Source organism: Salmo salar, chromosome 03 (assembly GCF_965601325.2).
Source record: "Salmo salar chromosome 03, fSalSal1, whole genome shotgun sequence".
NCBI classification, from domain to species: Eukaryota; Metazoa; Chordata; class Actinopteri; order Salmoniformes; family Salmonidae; genus Salmo; species Salmo salar.
This window is the reverse complement of record NC_138293.1, coordinates 62,670,001-62,685,378: the sequence shown is the minus strand read 5'-3', so window position 1 is coordinate 62,685,378 and position 15,378 is coordinate 62,670,001. Positions and strand designations below refer to the sequence as shown.

Here is a 15,378-nt window from a genome sequence, read left to right as displayed (position 1 = left end):
TCTCTTTCTCCATATCTCTCTATCCTTCTCCCTCTCTATATCTCTCTCCTTCTCCTTCTCCCAATTTTTCTCTCTGTCTCCCTCTCTAGATCTCAGATCTCTCTCTCCTTCTCTCTCTCCTTCTCCATATCACTGTCTCCTTCTCTATATCTCTCTCTCTCCTTCTCCCTCTCTATATCTCTCTCCTTCTCCCTCTCTAGATCTCTCTCTCCTTCTCCCTCTCTAGATCTCTCTCTCCTTCTCCATATCTTTCTCTCCTTCTCCCTCTATATCTCTCTATCCTCCTTCTCCATATCTCTCTCTCCTTCCCCCTCTCCATATCTCTCTATCCTTCTCCCTCTCTAGATCTCTCTCTCCTACTCCCTCTCCATATCTCTCTCCTTCTCCCTCTCTAGATCTCAGATCTCTCTCTCCTTCTCCTTCTCCTTCTCCATATCACTCTCTCCTTCTCCTTCGCTACATCTCTCTCCTTCTCCCTGTCTATATCTCTCTCCTTCTCCATATCTCTTTCCTTCTCCCTCTCTATATCTCTCTATCCTCCTTCTCCATATCTTTCTCTCCTTTTCCCTCTCTAGATATCTCTCTCCTTTTCCCTCTCTATATCTCTCTCTCCTTCTCCCTCTCTATATCTCTCTATCCTCCTTCTCCATATCTCTCTCTCCTTCTCCCGCTCTAGATATCTCTCTCCTTCTCCCTCTCCTTCTCCATATCACTCTCTCCTTCTCCTTCTCTATATCTCTCTCTCCTTCTCCCTCGCTATATCTCTCTCCTCCTTCTCCATATCTCTCTCTCCCTCTCCCTCTCCATATCTCTCTCTCCTTCTCCTTCTCCCTCTCTATATCTCTCTCTCCTTCTCCCTCTCTATATCTCTCTCTCCTCCTTCTCCATATCTCTCTCTCATACTCCCTCTCTATATCTCTCTTTCGTTCTCTATATCTCTCTCCTTCTCCACATCTCTCTCTCCTTCTCCCTCTCTATATCTCTCTCCTTCTCTAGATCTCAGATCTCTCTCTCCTTCTCCTTCTCCATATCGCTCTCTCTTTCTCCTTCTCTATATCTTTTTCACCTTCTCCCTCTCTATCTCTCTCTCTCCTTCTTCCTCTCTAGATCTCTCTCTCCTTCTCCCTCTCTATATCTCTCTCTCCTTCTCCCTCTCTATCTCTCTATCCTCCTTCTCCATATCTCTCTCTCCTTTTCCCTCTAGATATCTCTCTCCTTCTCCCTCTCTATATCTCTCCTTCTCCCTCTCTAGATCTCAGATCTCTCTCTCCTTCTCCCTCTCCTTCTCCATATCACTCTCTCCTTCTCCTTCTCTATATCTCTCTCCTTCTCCCTGTCTATATCGCTCTCCGTCTCTATATCTCTCTCTCCTTCTCCCTCTCTATATCTCTCTATCCTCCTTCTCCATATCTCTCTCTCCTTCTCCCTCTCTAGATATCTCTCTCCTTCTCCCGCTCTAGATATCTCTCTCCTTCTCCCTCTCCTTCTCCATATCACTCTCGCCTTCTCCTTCTCTATATCTCTCTCTCCTTCTCCCTTGCTATATCTCTCTCCTCCTTCTCCATATCTCTCTCTCCTTCTCCCTCTCTATATCTCTCTCTCCTTCTCCATATCTCTCTCTCCTCCCTCTCTATATCCCTCTCCTTCTTCCTCTCTATATCTCTCTCTCCTTCTCCCTCTCTATATCTCTCTCTCCTCCTTCTCCATATCTCTCTCTCTCCTTTTCCCTCTCTATATCCCTCTCCTTCTCCCTCTCTTTTTCTCTCTCTCCTTCTCCCTCTCTATATCTCTCTCTCCTCCTTCTCCATATCTCTCTCTCTCATTCTCCCTCTCTATATCTCTCTTTCGTTCTCTATATCTCTCTCCTTCTCTATATCTTTCTCTCCTTCTCCCTCTCTATCACTCTCTCCATCTTCCTCTCTAGAGCTCTCTCTCCTTCTCCCTCTCTATATCTCTCTCTCCTTCTCCCTCTCTAGATCTCTCTCTCTCCTTCTCCCTCTCTATATCTCTCTCCTTCTCCCTCTCTATATCTCTCTCCTTCTCCCTCTCTCTATCGCTCTTTCCTTCTCCCTCTCTATATCTCTCTCCTTCTCCCTCTATTTCTCTCTCCTTCTCCCTCTCTAGATCTCTCTCTCCTTCTCCATATCTCTCGCTCCTCCCTCTCTATATCCCTTTCCTTCTCCCTCTCTATATCTCTCTCTCCTTCACCCTCTCTATATCTCTCTCTCCTTCACCCTCTCTATATCTCTCTCTCCTCCTTCTCCATATCTCTCTCATTCTCCCTCTCTATATCTCTCTCTCCTTCTCTATATATCTCTCTCCTTCTCCATATCTCTCTCTCCTTCTCCCTCTCTAGATCTCAGATCTGTCTCCTTCTCCATATCGCTCTCTCTTTCTCCTTCTCTATATCTTTCTCTCCTTCTCCCTCTCTATCTCTCTCCTTCTTCCTCTCTAGATCTCTCTCTCCTTCTCCCTCTCTTTCTCTCTCCTTCTCCCTCTCTAGATCTCTCTTTCCTTCTCCCTCTCTATATCTCTCTCTCTCCTTCTCCCTCTCTAGATCTCTCTCTCCTTCTCCATATCTCTCTCTCCTTCTCCCTCTCTATATCTCTCTCCTTCTCCCTCTCTATATCTCTCTCCTTCTCCCTCTCTCTATCTCTCTCTCCTTCTCCCTCTCTCTATCTCTCTCTCCTTCTCCCTCTCTCTCTCTCCTTCTCCCTCTCTAGATCTCTCTCTCCTTCTCCATATCTTTCTCTCCTTTCCTTCTCCCTCTATATCTCTCTATCCTCCTACTCCATATCTCTCTCTCCTTTTCCCTCTAGATATCTCTCTCGTTCTCCCTCTCTATATCTCTCTCTCCTTCTCCCTCTCTAGATCTCAGATCTCTCTCTCCTTCTCCCTCTCCTTCTCCATATCACTCTCTCCTTCTCCTTCTCTATATCTCTCTCCTTCTCCCTGTCTATATCTCTCTCCGTCTCTATATCTCTCTCTCCTTCTCCCTCTCTATATCTCTCTATCCTCCTTCTCCATATCTCTCTCTCCTTCTCCCTCTCTAGATATCTCTCTCCTTCTCCCGCTCTAGATAACTCTCTCCTTCTCCCTGTCTATATCTCTCTCCGTCTCCATATCACTCTCGCCTTCTCCTTCTCTATATCTCTCTCTCCTTCTCCCTCGCTATATCTCTCTCCTCCTTCTCCATATCTCTCTCTCCTTCTCCCTCTCTATATCTTTCTCTCCTTCTCCATATCTCTCTCTCCTCCCTCTCTATATCCCTCTCCTTCTTCCTCTCTATATCTCTCTCTCCTTCTCCCTCTCTATATCTCTCTCTCCTCCTTCTCCATATCTCTCTCTCTCATTTTCCCTCTCTATATCCCTCTCCTTCTCCCTCTCTATATCTCTCTCTCCTTCTCCCTCTCTAGATCTCGCTCTCCTTCTCCATATCACTCTCTCCTTCTCCTTCTCTATATCTCTCTCTCCTTCTCCCTGTCTATATCTCTGTCCTTCTCCATATCACTCTCTCCTTTTCCTTCTCTATATCTCTCTCTCCTTCTCCCTGTCTATATCTCTCTTCTTCTCCATATCTCTCTCCTTCTCCCTCTCTATCTCTCTCTCCTTCTCCCTCTCTATATCTCTCTCCTTCTCCCTCTCTATCTCTCTCTATCTCCTTCTCCTTCTCCATATCTCTCTTTCCTTCTCCCTCTCTATATCTCTCTCCTTCTCCCTCTAGATCGCTCTCTCCTTCTCCTTCTCCATATCACTCTCTCCTTCTCCTTCTCTATATATCTCTCCTTCTCGCTGTCTGTATCTCTCTCCTTCTTCATATCTCTCTCCTTCTCCCTCTCTATCTCTTACTCCTTCTCCATATCTCTCTCTCCTTCTTTCTCTCTATCACTCTCCTTCTCCCTCTCTATATCTCTCTCTCCTGCTCCCTCTCTATCACTCTCTCCTTCTCCCTCTAGATCTCTCTCTCCTTCTCTCTCTCTGTATCTCTCTCTCCTTCTCCCTCTCTATATCTCTCTCTCCTTCTCCCTCTCTATCTCTTACTCCTTCTCCTTCTCCATATCTCTCTCTCCTTCTCCCTCTCTATCCCTCTCTCCTTCTCCCTCTCTATATCTCTCTCTCCTTCTCCCTCTCTAGATCGCTCTCTCCTTCTCCCTCTCTAGATCTCTCTCTCCTTCTCCCTCTTTATATATCTCTCTCCTTCTCCCTCTCCATATCTCTCTCTCCTTCTCCCTCTCTATATCTTTCTCTTCCTTCTCCCTCTCTATATCGCTCTCCTTCTCCCTCTCTCTATGTCTCTCTCTCCTTCTCCCTCTCTATGTCTCTCTCTCCTTCTCCCTCTCTATGTCTCTCTCTCCTTCTCCCTCTCTATATCTCTCTCTCCTTCTCCCTCTCTATATCGCTCTCCTTCTCCCTCTCTCTATGTCTCTCTCTCCTTCTCCCTCTCTATATCTCTCTCTCCTTCTCCCTCTCTATATCTCTCTCTCCTTCACCCTCTCTATATCTTTCTCCTTCACCCTCTCTATATCTTTCTCCTTCACCCTCTCTATATCTTTCTCCTTCACCCTCTCTATATCTTTCTCCTTCACCCTCTCTATATCTTTCTCTCCATCTCCATCTCCATATCTCTCTTTCTCTATCTCTGTTCCTCTCTCTGTTTCCACATCTCCTTACCACCAAAGCCTACAGGGGGTGATGAGGTGAGACGTAGTCACACTGTGTGACCTATAATGAGAGTGACTGAGGACTATTTGAAGGTCAATGCTTGGCTACTTAATGTATATTTGGTTGGTATATGTGCACGCCTTGCTATAGAATACCAACAACCTCCTACTACAGACACACAGGAACAGACAGACAGATAGAGACAGACGGACGGATAGATAGAGAGGAAGATTATGCAGACAGACAGACAGAGTATGCTGTAGTCTACAGACAGATAGACGCACAGACTGCATAAGTCCCACCAATGATTCCAGGCAATACAGAACATCCATTACAAATGCATTTATGGCGGAAAACACTTTCTTTCACTTGCAAAAACACAGTCGTGCTTTTTATAAAAGCATCTTTATTCAAAGATATTACTCATGCATACGGATACGGACACACTCTCACGCATGCACAAACAGTTACAGACACACACACGCATGCATGCACACACACACGGATTGTTTATGCATTGGTGCTCACACTGTTGCTGTGTGTGTGTGTGTGTGTGTGTGTGTGTGTGTGTGTGTGTGTGTGTGTGTGTGTGTGTGTGTGTGTGTGTGTGTGTGTGTGTGTGTGTGTGTGTGTGTGTGTGTGTGTGTGTGTGTGTGCCAGACAGATTGCCCCCCAGTCAGAAGGGAGGGAGCTGTCTCAGCTCGTCAGCATTAGGTGCCCACGCCGCCTTGATCACCGCCGACAGCCAGCCACAGGAAATGATGTGCTGTGAAGCCACCCAAAGCACCCATGTGACCCTCTGTGGTCAGAGGGGGAAAGAGAGGGAGGGAGGAGAGGGGAGCCAGTGAAGCGGTGTGCCCTCACGATTACAGAGGCGGAAACCATGGCCCTGCCTGGCACGGCAAAGACACACACACACACACACACACACACACACACACACACACACACACACTGACGAGACATAGAGACAGAGAGAACGAAACACACACGCCACAGCTACTGATATATTTGTTCAGGCTGAGTGGCAGTGAAATGTATCCCAGCATGCCTGGCACCAGATCTCTGTAGCCGTGCCATTGTTCTCCTGTTCCACACTACTACCACTCTTAACAGAGACACACACACACACACACACACACACACACAGCTCTAGTCTCCAGACTAGTCTAGATACAGATTCCAAATAGCATAGGCTGCATCTCCTGCTGACGGCCCTCCTTCAGAGCTGCTAGTCAGAGGTGAGAGGTTAAAGGTTAGTGGTGAGGTCTGTTACAGGGCCTCTGTGGGAGGAGGTATGTGTGTGTCCGTGTGTGTGGTGGGTTTTTCCAGGGCTGACCTCACACTCTCACGTTTATAGACCCTTTGTTTTACAGATTTTCCAGGCTTACCTTCAGGTGTGTCAGAGACTGTAACATTTCCAGACCAGAGAGAAACTCCAATGTTTCCACTGGCTCCATCCTCAATGCATACTTTCTGGCATACTCTGCCCCTCTCTCCTTTCACTTTCGATATCCCTCACTCTTTCTCTTCTTCACATGAATTGATACCCTTTCTCCCTTGCCCTCTTCTCCGTTTACTCCGTCTTTCGTCTGTCATTCCCCCTCCTTTCTTTCTCTGTTCAGACACATGGCTCCATTAGCGTCATGCAGACCCGGGTTCAATTACTATTTGACATTTTTCAAATACTTATAGCATTTGTTCTAGCCTGCCTGGAGTGCAGATGAGTGGGGTTTACAGTTTTGAGACCGTTATATCGGTCCATTAAGCGAGGGTAGCTCAATCGATCCCAGATCAAGTATTTGAAATGGTTTTGAATAGTGGTTGCACCCAGGTGTGGTGTCATGCGGGAACACTTGGCCTTTTGATATAAATCTGTTTTTACTGGCATGTTTTTCCACCCATTTTGTGTGTGTGTATGTGTGTGTGTGTGTGTGTGTGTGCTCTGTAGACACATTTACTGCTATAACACAAAGAGATGCCCCTCTCATCCTTTCCACAGGATTCCCCCATTTGTTTTACAGTAACGAGAACGCACCTCTACTTCCAAACACATAGAAAACAACATCCTTATGGCACTTTAATGGCTGCGCTTCTATTTGAGGCATAAATGAACTTAACAGATCTAAGGACGGGAACCAGTGAAAAGAGTTCATTTGTACGCTTTAATGAGAGTGACTGAGCACTTGAAGGTCATTGCTTGGCTACATAATTCCTCATTTAGTTAGTATGTGCATGCCTCGCTATAGAATACCAAGAACCATGTCTTCAAGCTCTACACCATCCTGCTGGACCAACTCTGCACGATTCGTCTGCTAAACCACAGTTCAATATAGTGAAAGCAGGCCACTGCACAGAGACAGTATTGATTGCTATCTAGCCATGGTATTAAACATATGCAAGCCACAATGAAGTCCTGTTAGTAACAGAAGTCTGGGTGCAGTTTGTATAATTCATTTCTCTACTAACCCGGGGAGAGAGGGACCATGGTGAGAGGCTGCAGGACAGATGTACAGAGAGAGAGAGAGAGATAGAGAGAGAGAGAGGGATGGAGGGATAACTGAGGAGAGATGAGGATGAGAGACGAGAGTTGAGAGGTAGGGCACATACATCATTCTAGGTTGAGAGGATGGTACTGTGAATGGTAATATTGGTAGAGATCCTCCCTTTGTCTCTCCTCCTTATCCATCTCATCCTCATGAGAGAGGAAGAGTAGTCTGTAGAATACCTCACGTGTCTGATCTGTGGCACTCTCCTTCACCCTACAGTTGTAGGATCTTAATTTGAGACAGTTTGCTACAACAGGAAAATAAACCTGCAGCAACAGGAAATTTGAATTATTATGTGGATTATAATTCATGGACAGTTTTTGTAGGGGTTGATATGTTTTTTTGTTATGGCAAATCCAGTCTGACATTTTAAAGTGGAAATTACAAACTTAAGACGCCTTTTCAAAGGCTGTACAGGGAAATCATCAGCAACAAAAGAATGATCAAATTAAGATCCTATATCTGTATCTTCCTCCTCTTCTTCCTCATCCCTCCCCCTCCTCCTAATCTGTCTGAACCCAGGATGAAACATACAAACAGATGTTTTATTTATGTTGGAGAATCCATCTCTCTCCCTCACTCCCTTTTCTCCCTGTGTCTGTCTTTCTGTGTGTGTGACTGAGTGTGAAATACATGCTAAACAGTACATCTGAGTCCCCTCCCCTGTAGGGTGTAGAGTACAGGTGTCAGAGCACAGCATCGCCCCCTCCCTCCCCTCCCCACCCCTCCCTATCCACCCTCTCTTCCTCTCCCTCTTTCCTCCCTCATACTGTGATGACAGCTTCCTCTCTTCCCTCTCTCGGACTCTTCTAGACTGAGACTCATCTGAACCGGCCTGCTACTCTGCTCCAGTCTCAGGAGCTTTGCTGTTGTTTCCTCTTGTAGTCACAACTGACTAGTATGCTCTTCTATCATTGTTGTCATTCCTAGTAGCAGCTGTACTAGTTGTATTCGTTTTAGTGGTGGTATTTGTTCCGAAGCCACAATCATTGCTATTCCCATACAGTAATTACGATAATAATCAGTGGGCCTAAGGACCAGTAATCTGATAGCAGATGCTATTGTTGTGCCACTGGGCACCTGGTGCCTCCAACCCTCTGGTAATCATAGGGCTCAGGTGCGTTAAATGCCTCCTCTCCATCCCATTTGAACCCTTTCACATGCCTAGCACAGCTCCACGGTGGCCTCAGGTTCACAATTTAACCCTCTGGTCACCTCCAAAACACATTTCTAGACACTTCCATCGGCATCCAACCAACCCTTAGCCACTTGCAAACTCCAGTTCCCTTGCCAGCACCCCCAGCCTCACTTCTCCCCTCTGTCAGCCTGCCCTAGAGCAAACTCCCTGTCTCCCGGACCCTCCCTCTCTCTGTCCGTCCATCAGTCAAACCAGTCAGTCCGTTCCGCTCTGAGGGAGTTCTGTACTCTCCTATTAATTTGTTTGTTTGGCAGAGAGAGAGAGAGAGAGAGAGAGAAAGACATAAAGAGCGAGAGAGAACGGGAAAGAGAGAGAGAGAGAGACAGTTAGAGAGAGACATATAGAGGGAGAGAGAGAGAGAGAGCGAGAGAGGCGGGAAGAGAGAAAAAAGAGAGAAAAAAAGAGAGAGAGAGAGAGAGAGAGAGCTAGCCGCTTCTCGTCATGCTGTTTTCATCTCCATTGGCTGTCGTACATTATCTGGGCGGAAACCCTCCACTGCAGGTTGGCAGAGCTGGCAGACCTGCTCCTAATTGACGCTAGTCGCTTGGAGGAGAGGAGGAAGAAGAGGAGGAGAAGGAAGTAGCTTGAATAAATAATATCGGTGTTGTTCCACCTGTCAGTCATCCCCTATCAGTTGTCAAAAGTGAGAATGAAACTTTACTGTATAGTTTCAAGTAAACTGAGTATCATGTAAGTTCTATGCTTCTATAGTGGGATGATGTGTAGTACATTTCATATCCACTGGCTTATGTCCAATGATATTCCCAATCAAAACAAATCCAGCACATACTGTAGTAGAATAGGGTTTGTCATACACAACAATACGTAACCAAAGAGAATACGACGAGTACACACACCCATCAGTCCAGAGAAGTAACAGTTTGTAGCAGTTTAAAACACACACACCAATCGAACCAGCAGTGTGATTTCTCCCTGCCCCCCGCCTGGGACTGATTGGACAGTAAAGGTGAACATTAAAAGACCTTGACATGTATTGATCACCGCTGTCCGCATGCTGGAGAGAGACAGAAGAGGAACTCCACGTAAAGACTCGCTCAACAGATAACAGTATGTGTGTTTGTAGCAGTTTGTTGATGTGTATAGCTGTGCATATGTAGCTAATGGATAGACATGGATTTCACCCTTTAGAAGTTGCTGGATTTTACTAAGTCTTCATCCAAATACAACAGTGTGCTTGCATTCTTCTCTCTGATAGCTAGTTGTGTTAGGCTGACACGGTATGAGGAAGCCTGCACTAAAAGGACTCGTCATTAGTCATGTAAAAGCTTGTTCAAATGTCATAGAGAATTACTATCTCTCTCAATGCATGTCAGAGCTCTCGTCTCCCAGGTGACACATTCCTCAATATTCCGGACATCTTCCCCCTCCCGCCTCGTGTCTCCTGCCCTCCCTGTCACACCGTCCCATTGTGCCCACCTCTTCCGCCACCCTCGCCACTCCTGCCCACTACACCACTCTGTCTCTGACAGCATGCCACCGTACAGATCCTGCATGTTAATTAATCACCTCCTGCACCGTCCTCCTCCTCGTTCCTGGTCCCTTGTGTGCTGCTCTACCCTACACACACACTCACTCACGCACACACACTCTGAGGCCAGTTATCAGCGGCCCAGCAGCGGAGCAGAGGGCTACAGAGGATGTCATTTCACTGGAGTGGAATGTGACAGCTTGACCTTCTCCTCTCTCCAGGGCCCCCATCCTCATCACCATATATACCTGGCTCCGCCGGGCACCGCGCTACACCCATAGAGCCGTATTATTATCAACACCACTACCATCACTACTATACTCCCCCTCCGATATCAAACAATCCTAGTTGAACTCATTTGCCCATCATAGTCAAGAGGAGCCCAAACACAACTCCACCGTGGTGACCTCTCTAGCCGTCACAGAGAGCCCTTATGCCCTGTGGAGTTTCATCGAGCCTGGGTTAGGCTAACTCAACTCTGTCCCAGTTGAGGCTTGCTGTGGATGTTGATGGTGTTGCGTCTAGTGTTTGGTCTCATACAATCTGACGCCTGTTTCTGGGTGCTTGTGTAGAGTCGTGGATATGCCTTGACTCACAGTCTGACTGAACAGCACTCCTCTGCAAAGACACTGATCTCACTAGCAGTCCTGTTTCATAATGCTCTCTATCTAACGCTGAAGGGCAGTGGGCTGTGTCATGGCTGGGGAATCTAAAGCAGAGAGCCAGCCTCTCTCATTAGCCCTGGCTCTCTCATGCCTGTGTGGGCTATATGGTTGGCACAGTGGTTGGCATGTGGTTGGCAGGGCTAGTAGGCTGGTACAGCTGCCCTCCATACCCACAGTCTGCCATGAGAACTGGGGGTCCATGGCTACTGTGGTTTATACACTACAGTCAAGGACACCTTGGCTAGCCGTGCTCGTCCCTGGAACCTCTGCTGAGCAGCTGAGGGACGGAGGAGACTCTTCTCTAGCACCGGAGTCTGTGGAGGAAATGCACTTGATTCCAAACTCCTCCTGTGGCTTCTGACGTTCTGTGTGTATCCCGTATAGTCTACCTGCTCCTAGCACACTTCACCATCACCCTCTCTCTGTTCACACCAGAGAACAGAGAGAAGGAGGGCGAAGAGCAACAAGATGGAGGTAGAGAGAGGAAAGTCAGAGATTAGATGGAGACACCGATTGGGGGAGAGAGAGAGCAGAACGAGGAAGGATGGAAGGAGGGAGGTGAGCAGAGAGAGGGAGAGATGGAGGAAGGGGTAGAGGGAAAGCAAGGGAGCGATTGAATGGTGTAATTAAGTTCCTGATAGCACTCTGGGTGCTTTGGCCAGGCTCCAGTAGAGCTTAGCACTACACCGAGGCGCTCAGCCTGCTCTCCTCTCCCGCCTTTAGAGGAACACACACACACACACAAACACACACACACACACACACACACACACACACACACACACACAAAGTTAAACACACTCACACCGCACAAACACACAGATACATGGTTTCTAGCTCACTCTGTCACACACAAACACACAAACTCAGTCCATGTAAATGTGAACACACAGAGACACACACACGCTGCGCTGGCAGGCTCCACAACATTGCACTAAGGCAAAAGACGAAAGACACAAAGGAGAGAGAGAAGCGACAGATGAATATGAGCAACTGTCACTCAGATCAGGCACACTTACAGCTGCAATGACATACATATACACACATTACACACACACTGCTGCAATGACATACACATACACACATTACACACACACTGCTGCAATGACATACACACAGAGAAGCCAGTTTCCCTCAAAGCTTATCTTTAATAGCTTCAAGTTCTCTGCTGCCTCCCCCTCTCTGTACAGTCTGTCTGATGTGGTAGTTTTATACTAGCTGCTGGCTGGCTGGCTGGCAGCAGAATCACTTCTCTTATCAGCGTGTGTGTATCCATCTCTCTCTCTTCTCCCTTTCTCACTCTCTCGCTATCTCTCTCTCATTCTCTTTCTCTCATGCTCTCTCTCTTTCTCTTCCTCTCCCCTTTTCTCTCTATCTCTCCGTTTTTCTCTGTAAACAAGCAGGGCCTTGTCGCTATTCTGCTGCGTGACAATACTCAAATTCCATTAGGGTGACCGTTTTCCATCAATTTAAGGGTCAGGGTTCAACCCAGGTGCCCATGAAGTGTTGGACTACACAGGGGTGGAGTAGTCAACCTTTTCCAAATAGTGCTCCGTTATTGTATTTTTCACCGTTTAGCCACTCAATGGGATGTGTGGTGTGGCTGTAAATGTGTGATTGATACATATCAATTATCATCTTGACCCGGCTCCTCCCTCCATCAGGGAGAGTGACATTACTCTTGTAGCGGTTTCACAAAGCCGTTCTCGCCGAACCGTTATCTAAGAGACAATATGCGCTATGCGGACTGTTAAAATAACACCAGCTTATTTTCCCATTTGCGCTGTCCGCTCAGGTTAAATGTCGGCCAGCTGAGCAAGAAAGAAAGAGCGAGAGAGAGAGAGAGAGAGGGGGGGGGGTTGCAAGCAACCCCTCATCTCTCCATTCCCCTTCCCTCGCCTCCTTCGGGCCACGCCGAGCAGCAGATCAATATGGGTTTTAATTGAGGAGCGTGTGTATCATTCTTCTGAGTTGTAGTAGTTGGGATCTGTTGGGATTTGTCCCAACAGCAGTCGTTTATTTTAGTTGTGTTTGTTTAAACTCCCGGAGCGGAGCACGATACTTGTGCGTCGTTGCATGCACTTCTTTTCTGGGGATACCGCGTAATATTTACGCGCTGTGAAACACCGAGCTGGAGCGACGTCTATTCGGTCCTGGACGCACGATGCTGATCGGTAAGTCTCGAGTTTTTTTTAACCTTTTATTCAGATACCGCGCTGATGTGGCTTCGAGGGTCCGCTGTCCGTTCTTTCGTTTCTAGATACGTGTAGCCCACGGTCGGGCGCCTAGAACACCTGACTGAAGCACTGGTCGGTTTAGCCTTTTTAACCATACGTGAATTTTATATAAATTACGACAATGTTTTATATAAATGTAGCTTTGTAAGTTGTACGCACTAGCGGCAAGACCAGTGCGCAGTTGAATTCTCAAATATTTATGAGGGACAGTCAAATTCAGACGCAGATTAATGTGCAGTGTTGGGTGGTAACTGTAGCCTATGGCATTTATTTGTTTGTACACAACTAGAATATTTGTCTTGCCAGACCATTGGAAGTGTAGGATACCGCAGCGACCCAAAGATTACGCAAAATGATCCCGTAAAATCTCCTTCAAGTTCGGAGTCGTGGATCATCAGTGACGTTAAGCCTGCATAATATTTATTCCTTATATTAACAGTTAAAATGTGAGTTTTCTTTCAAATTTTACATGCTATCGAAAGTAGACTACCGGTCATTTTTGGGACAAAATCTTAGGCTACTGCAGAATGAATCCCCTTTTTGGAATGATGAGATCTTCATATTTGAACATTTCTCGTGTGATTTATCTTCAAAGGACGAATCCAGTGTATACCAAACTTTATATTCAACAAATATGAATGTATCTGCTGTTTTGATGTTGAGCTTGAGTTGATCTCTCCTCAACGTGCCGGGTGCGTAGGGCTATCGGTCTCATACCTGTGATAGCTTGAATTAAATATTTACAGAAAACGCTCCGCTAATGCATTTGAAAAACCACGCGGCTCCTTGTTAGTTAACTCTAATAACGTCATTATTCATGTTAGACTTTAGAAACAAAATCTGAAAGTGAATGATTGCCTTATTAAAACACGGTCCTCTCCGGGATTCTGCTTCTTCGATGAGTCGCTTCAACTATAGACTTTTTCCCTATACTGTGGTATAGGCTATTGCAATAGGTTAATCAATTTCGTTTATATTGTCAATAATAATTCATGGACATCTTACATTTTGTAATTTAAGATATAGATTTAGTATATATTTATCGATTGTCTGCATAGTATTGAGTATTTTTACTTTGAGAAAGACAAATAGGCTACTAAATAGACAGTAAGTCATTGATCAACACACACTGGCCAATTTGCATTGTGGGGTATCACACCATTAAGAAATCACTAAATCCTGTTATAGAAACTGATCAGCCATGACCTACATAGGAGCCACCTGCCCTCTATACATAGGAGCCACCTGCCCTCTATACATAGGAGCCACCTGCCCTCTATACATAGGAGCCACCTGCCCAATATACATAGGAGCCACCTGCCCGCTATACATAGGAGCCACCTGCCCTCTATACATAGGAGCCACCTGCCATCTATACATAGGAGCCACCTGCCATCTATACATAGGAGCCAAGGAGATAATGATGACAATATGAATAGAATGTGCAATAGATAGCTTATATAGTATAGGCCTATTTTCTACAAGTATTTCTGATTTATTTTCCTTATAGGCCAAGGTTACAGGAACATTGCAGCAACCTAGACTGGTTGTCTTGCTGCTCCCCTCTGGATCTCATCACGGTTGCCTCTGGGAAACTGAAACAAGATTTATGACCCTATCAGTCCACTCTAAACTTGATCCTGCAACCCATGACAACGTTGAGGCAGTCTGTGTATTGGTAGTGGGGTTGAGAGGGGTGTGAGAGAGAGGACAGACAGATGTACTGTATGGCCGAGTACACTGCAGTGCTATAGGCTACACTGCCTTGTAGAATTATGGCCACTAACCTAACACTGCTCTGCTGCCATTTTACTGCCCTGCCAGAGTCACTACTGGAATGTATGTGTCCTATATGACATCAACTCTGTCTCTGCATGTATCAGGCATGGAGCCCATCTTTCCAACTTAGAGAGAGAGAGAGAGAGAGAGTGAGAGAGAGCAAGAGAGACACACACACACACTGACACAAACACACTGTCACACACACACACACACACACACACACACACACACACACACACACACACACACACACACACACACACTGACACACACACACACACACACACACACACACACACACACACACTGACTGACACACACACACAAACACTGACATACACACACACACACACACACACACACACACACATACACACACACACACACACACACACACACACACACACACACACACACACACACACACACACACACACACACACACACCCACACCCACACAGGGCCCCCTCCAGGGATGATGGATCTGTCTTTAACTGAGATTGCGGGGTGCTCACAGATCCCAGCGCTAGCTCTTAAAATGGCTTCGCTAAAACACGCTGATGACTCCTGCAAATGGTTTCCATTAGCATTTCTCCAGATCTTTATTCCTATTCGTAATGCCTCCGTGGCAGGCCTACAGGGGAGACAGATGCATGTGGAGCACAAAGCTGCCAAGGAGATGTATGGTGGAGTATTTAGGTCTAATTTACTCTTCTGTTCTCACCTAGACCCTCAACCTCTAGCATCGGTCAAGTCAACAACTGAAATCACCCCACCCATCAGACTGTGGTGCATA

The 15,378-nt window shown here is 46.4% G+C and overlaps 1 protein-coding gene across 2 annotated transcripts in view; it reads left to right on the top strand.

Annotated features, from left to right (window-relative positions):
• Nucleotides 1–15,378, top strand: part of LOC106601020 (zinc finger protein 385C) — a 202,256-nt gene that overhangs the window by 112,645 nt on the left and 74,233 nt on the right. Inside the window, exon 1 of one of the 2 annotated variants that reach the window (XM_014192871.3) lies at nucleotides 12,230–12,737. The exons of the other annotated variant lie outside the window; for it this stretch is intronic. Coding sequence (XP_014048346.1) covers nucleotides 12,728–12,737 — 10 coding nt within the window. The 5' untranslated portion in view covers nucleotides 12,230–12,727. Of the gene's footprint in view, nucleotides 1–12,229; nucleotides 12,738–15,378 lie in introns of those variants that run through there. 2 annotated transcript variants of the gene reach the window in all.